At 47.5% G+C, this 19579-nt stretch overlaps 1 protein-coding gene across 1 annotated transcript in view; it reads left to right on the top strand.

Annotated features, from left to right (window-relative positions):
• The window catches only part of manba (mannosidase, beta A, lysosomal), a 125061-nt gene that overhangs the window by 82214 nt on the left and 23268 nt on the right, over positions 1-19579 (top strand). Inside the window, 3 exon segments of the mRNA XM_038792894.1 lie at positions 11631-11798; positions 13234-13452; positions 15502-15666. Coding sequence (XP_038648822.1) covers positions 11631-11798; positions 13234-13452; positions 15502-15666 — 552 coding nt within the window.

Raw genomic sequence — 19579 nt, 5'->3', positions numbered from 1 at the left:
GGTCGGCCGGCCTGGGTCGCGAAGGTCGGCCGGCGTGGGTCGCGAAGGTCGGCCGGCGAGGGCCGCGAAGGTCGGCCGGCGTGGGCCGCGAAGGTCGGCCGGCCTGGGTCGCGAAGGTCGGCCGGCGTGGGTCGCGAAGGTCGGCCGGCGAGGGCCGCGAAGGTCGGCCGGCGTGGGCCGCGAAGGTCGGCCAGCGTCGGCCCCGAAGGTCGGCCAGCGTGGGCCCCGAAGGTCGGCTGGCGTTGGTCGCGAAGGTCGGCCGGCGTGGGTCGCGAAGGTTGGCTGGGGTGGGTCGCGAAGGTCGGCTGGGGTGGATCGCGAAGGTCGACTGGGAAGGTCGGCCGGCGTGGGCCGTGAAGGTCGGTCGCCGTGGGTCGTGAAGGTCAAAGGGTTGGGTCCCGAAGGTTGGCTGGTTGGTAAAAATGGGTCCCCGGAAACAAAGTTTGAAAAACACTGATTTAGAGTTCTGTGTAACAAAGCAAATCGAGACAATGGTGACGTTTAAGTAATGCACAAATGTTGACTGAATTATTTTAACTTTGAGATCATTTTAATTTTAATTTTGATCATACAACAATTCCACACTCTTTAAGAACTTGATGCAACTTTCCAATGTATTAATCACTCCATTATAGTTAAAGAGCTTTGATTTATAAGTCAGTAGATAATGGAGTAATGTTTCTAATAGGTGCTCATCTTCAGAATATGCGCTCTTATTGGAGAGTCTGATTTCTATTTTATTGCTGTTTCATGTATTCTGCAATTTTTTTGTGCACTTTTGATCCTTGCAGTTTCTCTGAGCCTTTAATTTTTTTCTGAGGAGCACAGCATTCTAATGCAGTCCATACTCTGTTTCTGTCACCTAGCACAGCGTTCTAGTGCAGTGCGTACCCTGTTACTGTTACCTAGCACAGCGTTCTAATGCAGTGCATACCCTGTTTCTGTCACCTAGCACAGCATTCTAATGCAGTCCATACTCTGTTTCTGTCACCTAGCACAGCGTTCTAGTGCAGTGCGTACCCTGTTTCTGTCACCTAGCACAGCGTTCTAGTGCAGTGCGTACCCTGTTTCTGTCACCTAGCACAGCGTTCTAGTGCAGTGCGTACCCTGTTTCTGTCACCTAGCACAGCGTTCTAGTGCAGTCCATACCCTGTTACTGTCACCTAGCACAGCGTTCTAGTGCAGTGCGTACCCTGTTTCTGTCACCTAGCACAGCGTTCTAGTGCAGTGCGTACCCTGTTTCTGTCACCTAGCACAGCATTCTAATGCAGTCCATACTCTGTTTCTGTCACCTAGCACAGCGTTCTAATGCAGTGCGTACTCTGTTTCTGTCACCTAGCACAGCGTTCTAGTGCAGTGCGTACCCTGTTTCTGTCACCTAGCACAGCGTTCTAATGCAGTGCGTACTCTGTTTCTGTCACCTAGCACAGCGTTCTAATGCAGTCCATACCCTGTTTCTGTCACCTAGCACAGCGTTCTAGTGCAGTGCATACCCTGTTACTGTCACCTAGCACAGCGTTCTAGTGCAGTGCGTACCCTGTTACTGTCACCTAGCACAGCGTTCTAGTGCAGTGCGTACCCTGTTTCTGTCACCTAGCACAGCGTTCTAATGCAGTCCATACCCTGTTTCTGTCACCTAGCACAGCGTTCTAGTGCAGTGCGTACCCTGTTTCTGTCACCTAGCACAGCGTTCTAGTGCAGTGCGTACCCTGTTACTGTCACCTAGCACAGCGTTCTAGTGCAGTGCGTACCCTGTTTCTGTCACCTAGCACAGCGTTCTAATGCAGTCCATACCCTGTTTCTGTCACCTAGCACAGCGTTCTAGTGCAGTGCGTACCCTGTTTCTGTCACCTAGCACAGCGTTCTAATGCAGTCCATACCCTGTTTCTGTCACCTAGCACAGCGTTCTAGTGCAGTGCGTACCCTGTTACTGTCACCTAGCACAGCGTTCTAGTGCAGTCCATACCCTGTTACTGTCACCTAGCACAGCGTTCTAGTGCAGTGCGTACCCTGTTACTGTCACCTAGCACAGCATTCTAGTGCAGTGCGTACCCTGTTACTGTCACCTAGCACAGCGTTCTAATGCAGTCCATACCCTGTTACTGTTACCTAGCACAGCGTTCTAGTGCAGTGCGTACCCTGTTACTGTCACCTAGCACAGCGTTCTAGTGCAGTGCGTACCCTGTTACTGTCACCTAGCACAGCGTTCTAGTGCAGTGCGTACCCTGTTACTGTCACCTAGGTTTGTGATCATTTCTTTGACTGGCAGACTAAAACATCTTTCCAACCCAAGGGTCTGATCTCCTAAACCCTCATCCTGCACGTTTAACTTATGTTTATATTTCCTGTTCTTCCTATGAAGGTTCATTGATTCACACAATGGCCTTTCTGGGCATGTATGTTACCTTTGTCCCTACTTTGGGACAAAGTAGTTGTCATTTTTAATAAATAACCGTAATCTTGCGCTTTGTGTTACATCATCATCAATCAATTCTCTATTTGCCATAGTTGGCTGCTCATAATTGCCCAGTATATTGTGACGTGCACAGCACCTCCACTCTCTCTTTGTAATGGTATAATAAGAAGTCTTACAACACCAGGTTAAAGTCCAACAAGTTTGTTTCGAATCACTAGCTTTCAGAGCACAGCTCCTTCCTCAGATTTAAATCCATTGCCACTGCATCGTTAAACTCCCTGGCTGGTGGCGTCTTTCTATATTTCAGACAAATTTCACATCGAGCCGTGACTTCGTCAATAAGGTTTTCTTTTCAAGCACTCCAGCATCCAGCAGTAAAGCTTTCAGTTTGTGGCGTCGGATGTGCGAACTGTCAGTGAAACTTCCAAATAATCTTTCTATCCACCAAACACTTATTCCCAGAAATTAGCAAGACTTCTTGAATTCTTTGATGAGAAATTTCCAACTGCCATCTCTCTGCCCAAGTCTCCAAACAATCTAAACCCTGCTGTATCCTCTGACAGTCCTCATCGCTATCCACAATTCCACCAACCTTTGTGTCGTCTGCAAACTTGTCTGTCGTGTGAAAGTGTGTGTGGGTATGTGGGTGGGTGTACGTGTGGGTATATGGGTGTATGGGTGGGTGTGTGTGTGGGTATATGGGTGTGTGTGTGGGTATATGGGTGTGTGTGTGGGTATATGGGGTGTATACGTGTGTGTGTGGGGGTATATGGGTGTGTAAGTGTGTGTGTGGGTATATGGGTGTGCAGGTGTGTGTGTGGGTATATGGGGTGGAAGTGTGTGGGTATATGGGGTGGAAGTGTGTGTGGGTATATGGGTGTTCAAGTGTGTGTGTGGGTACATATGTATGTATGAGTGTGTGGGTATATGGGTGTGTATGTGTGGGTGTATGGGTGTGTGTGTGGGTATATGGGGTGTATACGTGTGTGGGTACATGGGTATGTATGTGTGTGGGTATATGGGTGTGTGTGTGGCTATATGGGTGTGTGGCTATATGGGTGTGTGGGTACATGGGTGTGTATGTGTGTGGGTATATGGGTGTGTATGTGTGGGTATATGGGTGTTTGTGGGTATATGGGTGTGTGGGTATATGGGTGTGTATGTGTGTGGGTATATGGGTGTGTGTGTGGGTATATGGGTGTGTGTGTGGGTATATGGGTGTGTGTGTGTGTGGGTATATGGGTGTGTGTGTGGGTATATGGGTGTGTGTGACGGTATATGGGTGTGTGGGTATATGGGTGTGTGTGTGTGGGTATATGGGTGTGTGTGTGTGTGTGGGTATATGGGCATGTGTGTGGGTATATGGGGATGTGTGGGTATATGGGTGTGTGTGTGTGGGTATATGGGTGTGTGTGGGTATATGGGTGTGTGTGTGTGGGTATATGGGTGTGTGTGTGTGGGTATATGGGTGTGTGTGTGTGGGTATATGGGTGTGTGTGTGGGTATATGGGTGTGTGTGCGTGGGTATATGGGTGTGTGTGTGGGTATATGGGCGTGTGTGGGTATATGGGCGTGTGTGTGTGGGTATATGGGCGTGTGTGTGTGGGTATATGGGTGTGTGTGGGTATATGGGTGTGTGTGGGTATATGGGTGTGTGGGTATATGGGTGTGTGTGTGTATATGGGTGTGTGTGGGTATATGGGTGTGTGTGGATATATGGGTGTGTGTGGGTATATGGGTGTGTGTGTGTGTGGGTATATGGGTGTGTATGTGTGTGGGTATATGGGTGTGTGTGTGGGTATATGGGTGTGTGTGTGGGTATATGGGTGTGTGTGGGAATATGGGTGTGTGTGTGTGTGGGTATATGGGTGTGTGTGTGTGGGTATATGGGTGTGTGTGTGGGTATATGGGTGTGTGGGTATATGGGTGTGTGTGTGGGTATATGGGTGTGTGTGTGGGTATATGGGTGTGTGTGTGTGTGTGGGTATATGGGTGTGTGTGGGTATATGGGTGTGTGTGTGGGTATATGGGGTGTATACATGTGTGTGTGTGGGTACATGGGTATGTATGTGTGTGGGTATATGGGTGTGTATGTGGGTGTGTGGTTATATGGGTGTGTATGTATGTGTGGGTATATGGGTGTGTATGTATGTGTGTGGGTATATGGGTGTGTGTGTGTGTGTGGGTATATGGGTGTGTATGTGGGTGTGTGGGTATATGGGTGTGTATGTGGGTGTGTGGGTATATGGGTGTGTATGTATGAGTGTGGGTATATGGGTGTGTATGTGTGTGTGGGTATATGGGTGTGTATGTGGGTGTGTGGGTATATGGGTGTGTATGTATGTGTGTGGGTATATGGGTGTGTATGTGGGTGTGTGGTTATATGGGTGTGTATGTATGTGTGTGGGTATATGGGTGTGTATGTGGGTGTGTGGGTATATGGGTGTGTATGTATGTGTGTGGGTATATGGGTGTGTATGTGGGTGTGTGGTTATATGGGTGTGTATGTATGTGTGTGGGTATATGGGTGTGTGTGTGGGTATATGGGTGTGTATATATGTGTGTGGGTATATGTGTGTGTATGTATGTGTGTGGGTATATGGGTGTGTATGTGTGTGTGGGTATATGGGTGTGTATGTGGGTGTGTGGTTATATGGGTGTGTGTGTGGGTGCGTATATGGGTGTGTGTGGGTATATGGGTGTGTGGATATATGCCCCCCCCCTCCCCCATATCCTTTGATCCCTTTCGTCCCAAGAGCTAGATCTAACTCCTTGAAAAACCTCTTTGTTCTGGTCTCAACTCTCTGTGGTAACAAATTCCACAGGCCCCCACTCTCTGGGTGAAGAAAGCTCTCCTGATCTCAGTATACCCTGTATCCTCAGACTGTGACCCCTGGTTCTGGACTCCCCCACCATCAGGAACACCCTTTCTACATCTACCCTGGCTAGTCCTGTTAGTATTTTCTGATTTCTTTGGCATCCTCCCGCATTATTCTAAACTCCAGCAAATATCATCCTAATCGACTCAATCTCTACTGTTATGTCAGTCCTGCCATCCCAGGAATTACTCTGGCCAACCTTTGCTGCACTCCCTCCACAGCAATAACATCCTTCCTCAGGTAAGGAGACCAAATTGCTTACACTATTCCAGTTGTGGCCTCACCAAGGCCCTGTATAATTGCAGCAAGACATCCCTGCTCCTGTACTCTAATCCTCTCGCAATGAAGGCCAACATACCATTTGCCTTCTTTACCGCCTGCTGTACCTGTCATAATATACACATCAGTATATCATGGTGCAGACACACACTGATTGACACACTGCAAGACCATTCAACACACACAACACCGCAGCCAATCACCAGTTAGAACACACTCACTATAAAGACAGAGGGCACTAGTTTTCCCGGTCATTCGGGATGCAGCCTCTAAGAAGCCATGATGTGGAGATGCCGGCGTTGGACTGGGGTGAGCACAGTAAGAAGTCTTACAACACCAGGTTAAAGTCCAACAGGTTTGATTCAAACACGAGCTTTCGGAGCGCAGCTCCTTCCTTAGGTGAATGGCCTCGCCACGTTTTCGGTGTTCAGTTGGACCCCCTACGCCGGCAGCTCCTCAAGGTTAAACAGCTCACCCTAGCGATTGCCATCGAGACCTGCGTGCTGCATGAACACGCCACTAATCGGTATTCACACATCCAAGCGACTGAAACGGCGCGGCAAGGCCCTCACGAGGCAGAATGGGTCCAAGCAACCAAGCAACTCCAGGGCATCAGCCTGGATGAGGGCGGCCATTTCGCGTGCTTTTCACGGCCTCTCGTGCATGCTCGCACTGAACGAGGGGACGGCGACGCTGACGATCGCACTGCGCAGGTTGCGCAACGAGTGTACTGACGCTACAACGTGCGGCAACTGTGGCTCCGCTCACTTAAAGCGGCAATGTCCTGCAAAATCCCGACGCTGCCTACAATGTGGCAAACTTGGCCACTATGCTGCTTTATGCAGGTCTGCTCAGCCTGCCAACTCTCGTCGCTCCGCCTGCCAACTCTCGTCGCTCCGCCTGCCAACTCTCACCGCTCCGCCTGCCAACTCTCACCGCTCCGCCTGCCAACTCTCACCGCTCCGCCTGCCCACTCTCACCGCTCCGCCTGCCCACTCTCACCGCTCCGCCTGCCCACTCTCACCGCTCCGCCTGCCCACTCTCACCGCTCCGCCTGCCAACTCTCACCGCTCCGCCTGCCAACTCTCGTCGCTCCGCCTGCCAACTCTCGTCGCTCCGCCTGCCAACTCTCGTCGCTCCGCCTGCCAACTCTCGTCGCTCCGCCTGCCAACTCGCGTCGCTCCGCCTGCCAACTCTCGTCGCTCCGCCTGCCAACTCTCGTCGCTCCGCCTGCCAACTCACGTCGCTCAGCCTGCCAACTCTCGTCGCTCCGCCTGCCAACTCACGTCGCTCAGCCTGCCAACTCTCGTCGCTCAGCCTGCCAACTCTCGTCGCTCAGCCTGCCAACTCTCGTCGCTCCGCCTGCCAACTCTCGTCGCTCCGCCTGCCAACTCGCGTCGCTCCGCCTGCCAACTCGCGTCGCTCCGCCTGCCAACTCTCGTCGCTCCGCCTGCCAACTTTCGTCGCTCCAACCAGCTACGCGGGGATGTCCGCGCCATCCAACCCACAGTCACCGAACCCGATTCTGACCTGCTGCCTGACATTGACACCGAGGACCCAAAAGCACCTTTTCGAGTCGGTATCATTACCAAAGCCCCGAAGCAAAAAGTCCAGCCTCTACCGGTATACAGCATTGAACCGGACGACGAGTGTGTGCCACCCTCACGGTCAACCAATCCCGAATCCAATTCCGCCTGGACACCGGCGCCTCCGCCAATCTCATTGCGCGGTCTGACCTCCAAAGCCTCCGTGTCAAGCCAACCATCCTGCCATCAGCCTACCAGCTGTTAGATTATAATGGCAATGCTATTGCTGCCAGTGGTTCATGCCAACTTGAAGTGGTGCACAGGTCACTTAAAGCCATCCTTCCCTTTGAAATAGTGGGATCCTCTAAAGCCTCCCTGCTTGGTGCGCAGGTATGTAAGCTGTTGAACTTGGCCCAGAGGGTTCACCTCCTGCTGACGCGTCTGACTCTCAGGACACTGATTTTAGGGCGCAGCTCGATGCCATTATTAACCAATACCACAATGTTTTTGAGGGCTCCCGTACACCTACAAGATCTTATTGAAACCAAATGCCATGCCTGTGGTGCACGCACCTCGCAGGGTCCCAGCTCCCCTCAAAGACCGCCTCAAGCAGCAGCTGCAGGACCTCCAGGACCAAGGGGTGATTTTCAGAGTCACGGAACCGACCGACTGGGTCAGTTCCATGGTATGCGTAAAAAAACCCTGCGGCGAACTGAGAATATGCATTGATCCCAAGGACCTCAACCGCAATATTATGAGAGAACACTATCCCATTCCCAAGCGCGAAGAGCTCACTTGTGAGATGGCTCGCGCCAAGTTCTTTACCAAGCTAGACGCCTCAAAGGGATTCTGGCAGATCCAGCTCGACGAATCCAGCAGGAAACTCTGCACGTTTAATACCCCCTTTGAAAGATATTGCTACAACAGAATGCCGTTTGGGATCATCTCTGCATCAGAAGTGTTCCATAGGATTATGGAACAGATGATGGAAGGTATTGAAGGCGTTCGCGTCTATGTGGACGACATAATCATCTGGTCCACCACCCCGCAGGGGCACGTTAATCGCCTCCAGCGCGTCTTCAGACGGATACATGAACATGGCCTCCGCTTCAACAGGGCCAAATGCTCCTTTGGTCAAACAGAAATTAAATTCCTCGGAGACCACATCTCCCAGTTGGGTGTGCAGGCGGATGCGGATAAGGTAGCTGCCATTAAGGCTATGAAGACACCAGAGGACAAGAAGGCGGTCCTCCACTTCCTGGGTATGGTCAACTTCATAGGGAAAGTCATCCCTAACCTCGCCTCTCACACCACGGCTCTCAGGAACCTGGTCAGGAAGACGACAGACTTCCAATGGCTCCCCGCCCACGAACACGAATGGAGGGAACTCAAGGCGAAGCTGACCACGGCCCCGGTCTTAGCATTATTTGACCCAGCCAAGGAGACCAAAATTTCCACAGATGCCAGTCAATCCGGCATTGGAGCAGTGCTCCTTCAACGTGATGAGGCCTCATCATGGGCTCCCGTTGCATACGCGTCGTGTGCGATGACCCCCACCGAACAGCGCTATGCGCAGATTGAAAAGGAGTGCCTGGGCCTTCTGACCGGAGTCGTTACATTCCATGATTATGTCTACGGACTCCCTCAGTTCACCGTCGAGACAGACCATAGACCGCTGGTCAATATCGTACAAAACGACCTTAACGACATGACACCTCGCCTCCAGCGCATTCTTCCCAAGCTCAGGCGCTATGACTTCCAGCTGGTATACACCCCGGGCAAGGAGCCCATCATTGCTGACGCTCTCTCCCTGTCTGTCACCACTCCATGTGACCCAGCGGGATTTGTCTGCCAGGTTGATGCCCAGGTTGATGCATTCGCTGCCTCCAATCTGCCTGCCTCGGATGAACACCTCGTCCAGATTCGTCGCGAGACGGCTGCCGACCCCTTGCTCCAGCGTGTCATGCGCCACCTAACGGACGGGTGGCTCAAGGGCCAATGCCCTCAATTCTATAAAATCAGAGATGATCTGGCAGTAGTAGACGGAGTTCTTCTAAAACTGGACCGCATTGTCATCCCGCACAGCATGTGCCAGCTCGTCCTAGAACAGCTCCATGAGGGCCACCTGGGAGTGGAGAAGTGCCGCCGACGGGCCCATGAGGCAGTGTACTGGCCTGGGATTAACGAGGACATAGCTAACACCGTGCTCAACTGCTCAACATGTCAGCGATTCCAGCCGGCGCAACCACGTGAAACCATGCAGCCCCATGAGTTAATCACGTCGCCCTGGACCAAGGTGGGCATCGACCTGTTCCATGCGATTGGTCGAGACTACATCCTAATCATGGACTACTTCTCGAATTACCCGGAGGTGGTAAGGTTGCACAACCTCACCTCAGCTGCAGTCATTCGTGCATGTAAGGAAACCTTTGCTCGACACGGCATCCCGCTCACGGTCATGTCCGACAATGGCCCCTGTTTCGCCAGCCAAGAGTGGTCCAACTTTGCCAGGCGATACAATTTTGCACATGTCACGTCCAGTCCCCTGTACCCCCAATCCAACGGCAAAGCAGAGAAGGGAGTACATATCGTCAAACGGCTCCTATGCAAGGCAGTTGATGCTGGGTCTGATTTTTACCTTGCCTTGCTGGCCTACCGCTCTGCCCCCTTGCCCACTGGCCTGTCACCAGCTCAACTACTCATGAATCGCACGCTGCGGACGACGGTGCCATCCATCCATGTCCCAGACCTCGACCATGTTCCGGTCCTTCGCCGGATGCAGCTGTCTCGTGCCCAGCACAAAGCGGCCTATGACTCCCGTGCAACTGATCTTCCTGCTCTGGCTCCCGATGACAACGTCCGCGTCCATCTTCCAGATGGTGGCTGGACTGCCACCGCTGTCGTCCTCCGACAAGTGGCCCCCCCGTTCGGTTCTGGTTTGTCTACCGGATGGCTCTCTTCTGCGACGCAATCGGCGTGCACTTCGTCTCATCCCGCGCTCGCCGCATGAACTTCAGGTCTCGCCTTGCCATCATGATGACCCCGCCATGGACTTTGCAGAGCTCCCTGTCGCTCTGCCACCCTCTGACTCTGACGCACCGGCGGCTCTCGACCCACCCTTGAGGCGGTCAACCAGAATTCGTCGTCACTTCAGAGACTAAATTTATGAACTTTTCGAATTCATGGACTCTCTGAATTGTTTTGTTGATTTATTTGATCGATTCACTGGTTTATATATAATGTTGCTCTAGTTACTATTTTGTTGCATACTGTTCATCTGCACTAGACACCTTCCCATGTAAATAGCTTAGTTTTTATGTACATAGTCTTGTAAATATGCCTTCACATTCCACACGTAGTTAGGAACATTCTCACTACACATTATTTATTACCACAATCACACATTTTTTTAATAAAAGGGGAGATGTCATAATATACACATCTGTATATCATGGTGCAGACACACACTGATTGACACACAGCAAGACCAATCAACACACACAACACCGCAGCCAATCACCAGTTAGAACACACTCACTATAAAGACAGAGGGCACTAGTTTTCCCGCTCATTCGGGATGCAGCCTCTAAGAAGGACAGAGCTCACAGCTTGTAGCACAGATCTTTACCATGTGCTGATAGTCTAGACTGGTCAGGATAGGCATAGATCTTCAGTTTAATCTAACATAGTGTCGACCCACAGTGAAAGTATCTTCAACAGTTCCTAGCTTAATAAAATAGTGTTGTACTATTTCAAGTGTTGGTAGCCTGTATGTGTCACTGCTGAGGTAAACACAGTCTCCACAGATCCAGAGTACCCAACACATCAGTACCTGCATGCTTACCTTCAGTGACTGGTGCACGAGGAAACCCGAGTCTTGTTACACATTCCCCTCTCTTAATCAGAACACTTGGCCAGTCGAATGTCAGAGCTTGACCACACCCAGTATTTTAACTCGATGCTCTCAATAGGGTAGTTGGCAGAGCGTAAACAATGGCCATTTTCTTCATCTTTTAATTCAAATAATTTGTAATTCTTTTAATTGTAGTTTGTACTTCTTTTTGCACCCGTTACATTCCATGCACCAGACCACTTATCAGTTCTACGTACAGGCCCTTTGCACCTTGTTGGTATAATCGGTGCGGATGCGATGGGTCTACGGGCCTCTTTCCGTGCTGTAATACTCTCTGACTCATGGGTCAGATTAAACACTGATCTTAAACTCTTCTTGAACATATTCAGGCTAAAGTTTGTGTTACTTTGGAAATCACCAACCAAAAATGCTTTTGTCCACTATTGCAACACAGACTATTCCATTCATACGTTTTAACACACTTTCTGTAGCATGAGATCTAATAATCTCTTCATCCCTCTGGAGGAACCCTGGCCTGCTTTCCAGTTAAAGATCCTCGCAGTCACCTCTTTGTATCAGTTACATTTGCAGCCCTGTAATTCTTTACAGGTATCAGAATGCACAAATGTCTTTACTTCTTTGGCTTGAAGTAAGTTTTTGCTTCTCTTTCCCTTCAGATCCGCCGACTAAAATCCCATCCATCCATCATAATCTGGAGTGGAAACAATGAAAATGAGGCTGCACTTGCATTTAATTGGTTTGGTATTCCACCAACAAAAACCACACTGTACCTCAATGACTATGTACAATTCTATGTTAATACTATTAGAGAAATTGTGCTCAAGGTAAGCAACCAGTTTATGTATGAAATAAGTTTTTTCAACTAATTTCCAACACGATTATCGGTGACAGGAAATTTGTGCCAATTGTTAAATTAATGCAACCTATGGATTGGTTATTACAGAAGGATTTACAGCACAGCAACAATTTCATGCTAGCGTTTGTATTTCACATAAGCCTCATCCCTATTTCATCTTATCCTATTTACATATGGTCCTATACCCGTATTTCTCATGTGTTCTCTAACTTCCTCTTAAATAGCTGTATTTGATATAATCTTAAAACACATTCCTGAAGATCTTAAGCCTGTTCTCCTAATTATAGTACTGGTCTGGTGAATGTACACTGCACCCCTTCCAAGGCCAGTATACATTCCCTGAAGTGTGGTGCTCAGAAGTGAATAGTTACTGTAGGTGGGGCCGAGTCAGAGTTTTAAATAACTGTAGCACGTCACATACAACACTTCAGCCAATGTATATGCCTTTCTGAACATTCTTTAGTTGCTTCTCCAGAATCCAAACTGATTTTACACAGATATTTGACCTAGAGTGCTGAGATTGAGTGACTAATGGGTTAGTTCACGACTAACTCATCTCTGTGACCTGGTTCTGATTCCAGCCTAGGTTGATTCAGTGAAAATGTCTCCCATGTGCTTGTGATGAGCTCCTATTGAGAGTAATGTTCGCTTTGTCTCTGTGCTCTGGTGGCTCTAGACGAGATTCACAAAGCTGTCCATGAATCAGTAGAGATGGGCAGTGTCAGTCTGGAATTCTTGTAAAAGATCAAGCAAAATCCCTCACTCTATTTATAACAACATCAACACTGTACCAGCAGGTGGTCATTGTCAGTATGTTGTCAGCAAAACCTGTTTTTTGGGAGGTTCAATGTTATTGGAGATGCAGTACATAGATGCAGTACATATAAACATTGAATTAGGAGCAAGAGGAGGCCACTCTGCCCCTCGAGCCTGCTCTGCCATTCAATAAGACATGGCTAATCTGATTGTAACCTCAGCTGCAGATTCCCACCTACCTCCATAACCTTTCGCTCCCTTGTTTATTGAAGTGTGCATCTTCATAGCTTTGTGCAACAGCCTATTTATTATGGAATAGGAACCAAATTTGCCCATGAAAGACAATATAAGCCATTTAGCTATATTTCGTATATTTTTATAAAAACAAAGTACTTTAAAATTAAACACAATGCTACTGACACTCAGCAAGCCAGGCAGTATCTGTGGAGAAACAAGTTCTGATGGATGATAATGGACTGAAACGTTAACTCTGTCTCTCTCTGTCTCTCTCTCTGTGGCTGTCTCTCTCTCTCTCTTCACCCCCCCCCCCCCCCCTCACAGATGCCACAAGACCTGCTTCTTTCCAGCTCTTAGTATTTATTTCGAGACTTCATCGTACTTGACTAATATTTACAATCCGTTTCCAGGAGGACAGAAGTCGCCCTTATATTACTTCAAGTCCCACTAATGGGGAAGAATCGGTTCAGGAGAAGTGGGTTGCCAACAACCCTTACGATGTCCATTATGGTGATGTTCATTATTATAATTACATAGCAGACTGCTGGGACTGGACACTTTTCCCAAAAACAAGATTTGCATCTGAATACGGCTTCCAATCTTGGCCATCCTTCTCTTCTTTGGAAAGGGTCAGTAAAAATGAATCTATTTCTTTAATTTCAATGGCTAGAAATTATTGTTTGGAATCCCTGGACAAATAAACAAATCATGTGATTAAATGGTGTCAGTTTCCTTTTAACTAATTGAAATAATTCCAATAAACCATGTTCATCATGCAGCATTATCCAATTCTACCCATGATCATCTGAGCTGAATCTGTCTGCATCTCTTGCTTTGCAGAAACTGTTGAGATTTCATTAGTCACTGTTATTTTGAATGTTGAAATTGTTCTGGGTGACTGCTGATTTGGAAATTTAACAGAGGTGCTTTTCTGTTTTTAGTCACTTGAGCTTTTCTCTTGATATCTAAAACTAGCTTTAGTGGTGAAGGGCATGAATTCAATGCTAGATGTGTTGTTACCTTTGTCTTGTTACATACAGAAATAGCCATTCTTGTTTGTTGTGTAACTTGTACTAATGTTAGTTTGTGCGTGAGCAAGGAGATGGTGTAGCAATGTAATAAGAGTCTTGTGAAACTGGTGATCAGTGTCTCTCTGTTACTGCCACCTGGCTTCACACAGTTAGCAATTCTTGATGTCAGTCGACAATGTTACACTGCGTCCGTAAGGGTCAACCTTCAATGCTCCTGAAGCAGACACTTTGCAAAGGCACTCGCCATATTGAGAATTTCAGTATTCCTGCCTTGGGAATGTTGGCGATGAAAAGTTAGCATTGAACTGGATGGTACAAAAGGAGGGCCATTCAGTCCATCATGCCTCTGCCAGCGCTTTGAAAGAGCTTATCCAGTTAGTCACATGCCCCCTGCCCGTTCCCCATAGCCTGCAAGTGTTTTCATTTTCAAATATATATCAGATTCCCTTCTGAAAGTTACGAAACTGCTTCCACCACCTGTTAAGGCAGCACATTCCATTTAAGCACATGGTTTATGGTTGCAATCTTTACTGAGTAATGGATTAAATACATTTAAATGTCCTTCCATTAACTGCAGTTGACTCTTTAAAATGTTTTGAGTAAACGTATAGTTGCATTGGCTAAACATTGTCTTTTTTATTGAACAGTGTTCTTTTTTTCTGAGTTTGGGACAGTTATCTGAATTGGATCATGGAAGAGGAACCTGTGTTGTTTTTTTAATCCTCCCCAGTCCCTTCTCTCCTGAAAGCATTGACTGCCACACAGGGTTTGGCCTTCAGTATGTTACCCAAGTAGACTGGGAATCTGAACAGTGACGACTGAAAGCTGCTGAGTGAGGGACAAATCCATCCTGATGTACTTTTACATAACAACTTGCATTTATAGAATGCCTCGAAAAGTAAAACGTGGGGATTTTATGTTAGTAATTATTAAAAAGCTAGGAATGCTGCAGTCAGTTCCACTACTGCCCTGTTTAAAATCAGTCTGAGGATTCAACCTGAGAATGTTCCTATTGCTCTGGTTCACAGAAGTTTAAGGTCAGAACTATAGATGATGCCTCATCGGAAGTTTAAGCCTTTAAGCAGCAGTGCATCAAAAACCAGCCCACTTCTGATCCACGAGGTTCTTTGATGCTATATATTTGGAATACACCTGAAACTCTTTGCACTTTTCCTTTTTATTTTCCTGAAGTAAAGGAAAATAGCTTTGTCACAAATTATATTCGAAGAATATAATGGTGACACGGTGGCACAGTGGTTAGCACTGCTGCCTCACTGTTCCAGGGACCCGGATTCAATTCCGACCTCAGGTGACTGTGTGGAGTCTGCACGTTCTCCCTGTGTCTGTGTGGATTTCCCCCGGCTGCTCCAGTTTCCTCCCACAGTCCAAAGATGTGCAGGTTGGGTGGATTGGCCATGCTAAATTGTCCCTGAGTATCCAGAAGGGTTGCTACTGGGCTACGGGGATAGGGCTGGTGCAGACTCGATGGGCTGAATTGCCTCTTGCACTATAGGGATTCTATGATCTGTATATCATCACTTTTGTGAAGACAGACTGGCCATGAGGGTAATCTAAATATTTTAGGGAATGTTGTGTCTGAGAGGAAAATGAATGAACTCAAGTTTCTGTTAATTTTTATTTGACAAGGTTTCATCGCCTGAAGACTGGTATTACAATAGTCCTTTCATGGATCATCGACAGCACCAGAAAGCTGGCAACAAGATATTGCTGTACCAAACTCAGATGCACTTTAACCTTTCTCACGCAGAGAATCCCCTGCAGAACCTTAAAGATACACTTTACCTTACTCAGGTAGCTACCTAATCAATTGTACCTTTTCAGAATAATTTAATATTTGGAACTTGTGATAATGAAATGGAAACTCCTTGGAGTTAGTACCCTTCCTATTTTTTTTATTCGATTGTAAGTGCATTATTGGTCGTTGGATACTGGGTTCTGTACATATAAATACCTATTTTTTACGTACATATATATATATATATATATATTTTTTTTTATTAGAGTTTTTTCCCATTTTTACAATAATGCAACAAACTCTCAAAACTGGCAAAGTACAGCATTAATGCTCCATGCAAATAAGTACAGAAAAAGACAGGAGAACACCAACATAATTGGTTTGGCTTAATCATTAAAATTGATGCCTCTATTTATAAAGGAAAGACGGTGGGTGGATAAGTTGTAGAATGGGGAAGAAAAGCCACGAAACATGGTAAAATGGTGCACACCTTCATGTGTAACAATTCCTCATACAACCAAATAAAATATAGGATAAGATTTTTGCGGCCCTTTGGGTGTGCACCAAAGCGTGACTCCCCCCACCCCCCCCATCGCCAGATTTCCAGAGGCACCAGTTACACATTATCACATCTTTTTCTTGGATATGAGATGTGCCTGTACCTCTGCAGGAGCCAGCCAATGACTGTTTAACCCCAAAATAAAGAAAGGGACATCCAGAAAAAAATCTGCAAAGTTATTAGTTCTGAGGAGAGATTTTAAATATAACCGCAAGATGCAGCAAATGCCCAAAATCTGGTTCAATACAATTGGTTTAGATCATCAAACATTGTAATTGTTGCAGTCGGCATCTCCCTTCACACAGAAAATGAAAGGATACCAAAAAGATTAGTGGATCTCACGATACCACGAAAGTTCATGAGCACATGGCTCTATGGTGCACGTCCTCCTCCATAAGGCACAAAAGAAAGCTACGCAATGTACAAGATTCCTTATGGGGTGAAAAAAAAACTAACTCAGCCTCTCAAGATCTCCAAACAAGCCCAAGAGAAGGGGTAATAGGATGTCGCCATTGATACAAGACGTGACTTGGCAGTGAACGCCGGAAAACAGAAACTGTTTTCCACCGAGGAAACCTACCGACACGAAGAAGAATAATCTTCATTAATAAGGAGATCAGGGGTTATGGGGACAAGGCAGGAGAATGGGGATGAGAAACGTATCAGCCATGATTGAATGATGGAGCAAGCTTGATGGGCTGAATGGCCTAATTCTGCTCCAATGTCTTATGGTCTTAATCAGTACACGCATCAACGGTATATCGCGCAGGGAGATACAGCTCTCCTCGCCCCAACAAGATAAGGGAAACCGTCTAGGGTTAAATATAACAAATCGGAGCCTGTGTCAGCGCCTCACCTACCCAGATGAAGAAAGAAAACCCCAGAGGGGGAAGACCAGAATTAGCCAATAGGCGTCCGACAAGATCTAGCAATGTACACTTTCGCAAAAAGAATAGCTGGGACAGAGTAGCATAACTGCCCTCTCCCCAGGGGAGCCCAGCCTCCAGAAGGAGGACAGTTTGGAAGTCCCTGTGCAAGGCCACTTGGAGGAGAGCGACTACTCCTCCATCTGAGGAAAACCTCCAACAGCGCTGAAACAAAGCACTCAGACTCCATTGAGGCCCCTCAGCCAGCAGGATACTACATCCCAGGGGTACCTAATCTCAAGAAGGAGAGCAGTCCAGGAACCCCCAGATAAACACAGTTACTACTGCTCTATCCTACTCAATCATGTGACCACTGCCACTACTCGCACAGCCAAATAATTATAAAAGACCAACGCCAGAAAGGCTAGATATCCAAGGATTAACCACCTATGCTCAGGCATGCACCAGTACACATTCCCCCTCTACTCCCAACACCAGAGGTGCCAACCAAAACAGAAGGAACCCGGTCTTCTGCCTGTACATTCATAGGAGACCAGCAAGGATTCCTTAATCCCAGAATAACGGGGGTCTTCCTCACCCACAATGAGGACTTATAAATCCATAGCAACAACCTCCAAACCATCTACCTGCCACCCTCCTGTGGCGCTACTCATCTTATCTACAAATAAAGCGAAGGTTACCTAAAAAATATATACTCCCTCAGTATAAAAGCAAGGATTGCAGCACATAAAACAAAGTAGGAACTACTGCACAACCCTCATGTTATACAACCAACTCCACATGATTCTCATAATATAACAGGTGACAAACACCTCTGTGTTCATACATCATATATCCCGTGTCAGGGTAAAAGGCATAACACAAAATCCGAAGTGTAATCAAGGGAACAAAGTTCAAGATTATTGATGAACTGCAGGATAATATCGTGGTTCACAGAGCTTGGAAAGGGCAATGCCAGGACAGGAAGGTCGAACAGCATCCATCCAGAGTTTCACCGAAGCCCCAGGATCATGTTGTTGCCCCAGAGCCCTGGTAAAGAGAAATCTGGGCCCGGGCGGGAGGCGAACACATGACACTCTGCCTGCTTCCAAACCTTCTCAACAAACACAAAGGACCAGGCAGCATAAGACCAGGGGCAGGGCTTCCAACTGACCCCAGGCCTTGAAGACTGGATACAATGTGCTCCATCGAACTCAAAACACCCAGCCTTCAAATCGAGATTGTGAAAGCATGGCCCCCAGTTCTCCAATTCGGACGGGAATTCACCCCAGCTCTCCGCGGGAGGCAGGGCACGAATACTCCTTGTCTGGCCCCATCTCCCCGAATCAACCAGGATACTGTGCAGCAGGATTTACAAGGACTGATGGTGTGTTCCCACAAAGGAAACTGCCCTATTGACTGATAGGATTCTCTTCTCCACTTCATCCATTCTCTCGGATATCTTGCAGATCATCTGTATGAGCACCAATCATCTCTGCCCCCCGAGAGCTGAGACCGAGAGCTCAGAGCTTGCGAAAACGCAGCCACTCCGCCTCCTACACTACATCTCGTGACCCCCCCCACCCCTGTAAATATCTGTTTAATTGGATAAATAAAAATAGCTAGATTGCTGGTGTTCAACAATGCCAACTGGTAACCCAGTGACTCTCAGCTCCTAGGTTTGCATGCGTTGTTTGATCTCATAGGATCATGAGAAATAGGAGTAGGCCATTCGGCCCTTCGAACCTGCTCCGCCATTCAATATGATCAGAGCTGATCTGTTGTGGCCTTAACTCCACTCTCTTCCCTGTCCTCATAACTCTAAACTCCTTTATCAATTAGAAGTCTATCTCAGCCTCCATTTCTGTCTGGGGAAGAGAATGGAAAGACTAACAACCCTTTGAGAGAAGAAATTTCTCCCCATAAGTGCAAGACCCCTTATTTTAAAACTGTTTCCTAATTCTAAATTCCCCCACGAGAGGAAACATCTCTCTGGGTTCACCCTGTCAAGCCCCCTCAGTATTTCAATGTTTCAATGAGAACACCTCTGATTCTTCTAAACTCCAGTGAGTATAGACCCAACCTGCTTAACCTTTCCTCATAAGACAACCTCCACATCTCAGGAATTAGCCAAGTGAACCTTCTCTGAACTGCTAATGCAAGTATAAGCCCTTCTTAAGTCAGGTGATCAAAACTACGCAATCCTCCATGTTCAGCTAGGCTAACAGGTTAATGCTGAACTCTAACAGGACTAGACAGGTTAGATGCAGGGAAGATGTTACCAATGATGGGTGTGTCCAGAACCAGGGGTCACAGTCTGAGGATTCAGGGTAAACCATTTCGGACAGAGATAAGGAGACATTTCTTCACACAAAGAGTGGTGAGCCTGTGGAATTCATTACCACAGGAAGTAATTGATGCTAAAACATTGAATATATTCAAGAGGCGTCTGGATACAGCACTCGGGGAGAATGGGATCAAAGGCTATGGGGAGGAAGCAGGATTAGGCTATTGAGTTGGATGATCAGCCATGATCGTGATGAA

Source organism: Scyliorhinus canicula, chromosome 3 (assembly GCF_902713615.1).
Source record: "Scyliorhinus canicula chromosome 3, sScyCan1.1, whole genome shotgun sequence".
NCBI classification, from domain to species: Eukaryota; Metazoa; Chordata; class Chondrichthyes; order Carcharhiniformes; family Scyliorhinidae; genus Scyliorhinus; species Scyliorhinus canicula.
Note: the sequence above shows the minus strand (reverse complement) of the source record. Positions and strands in the feature narration are given on the sequence as shown.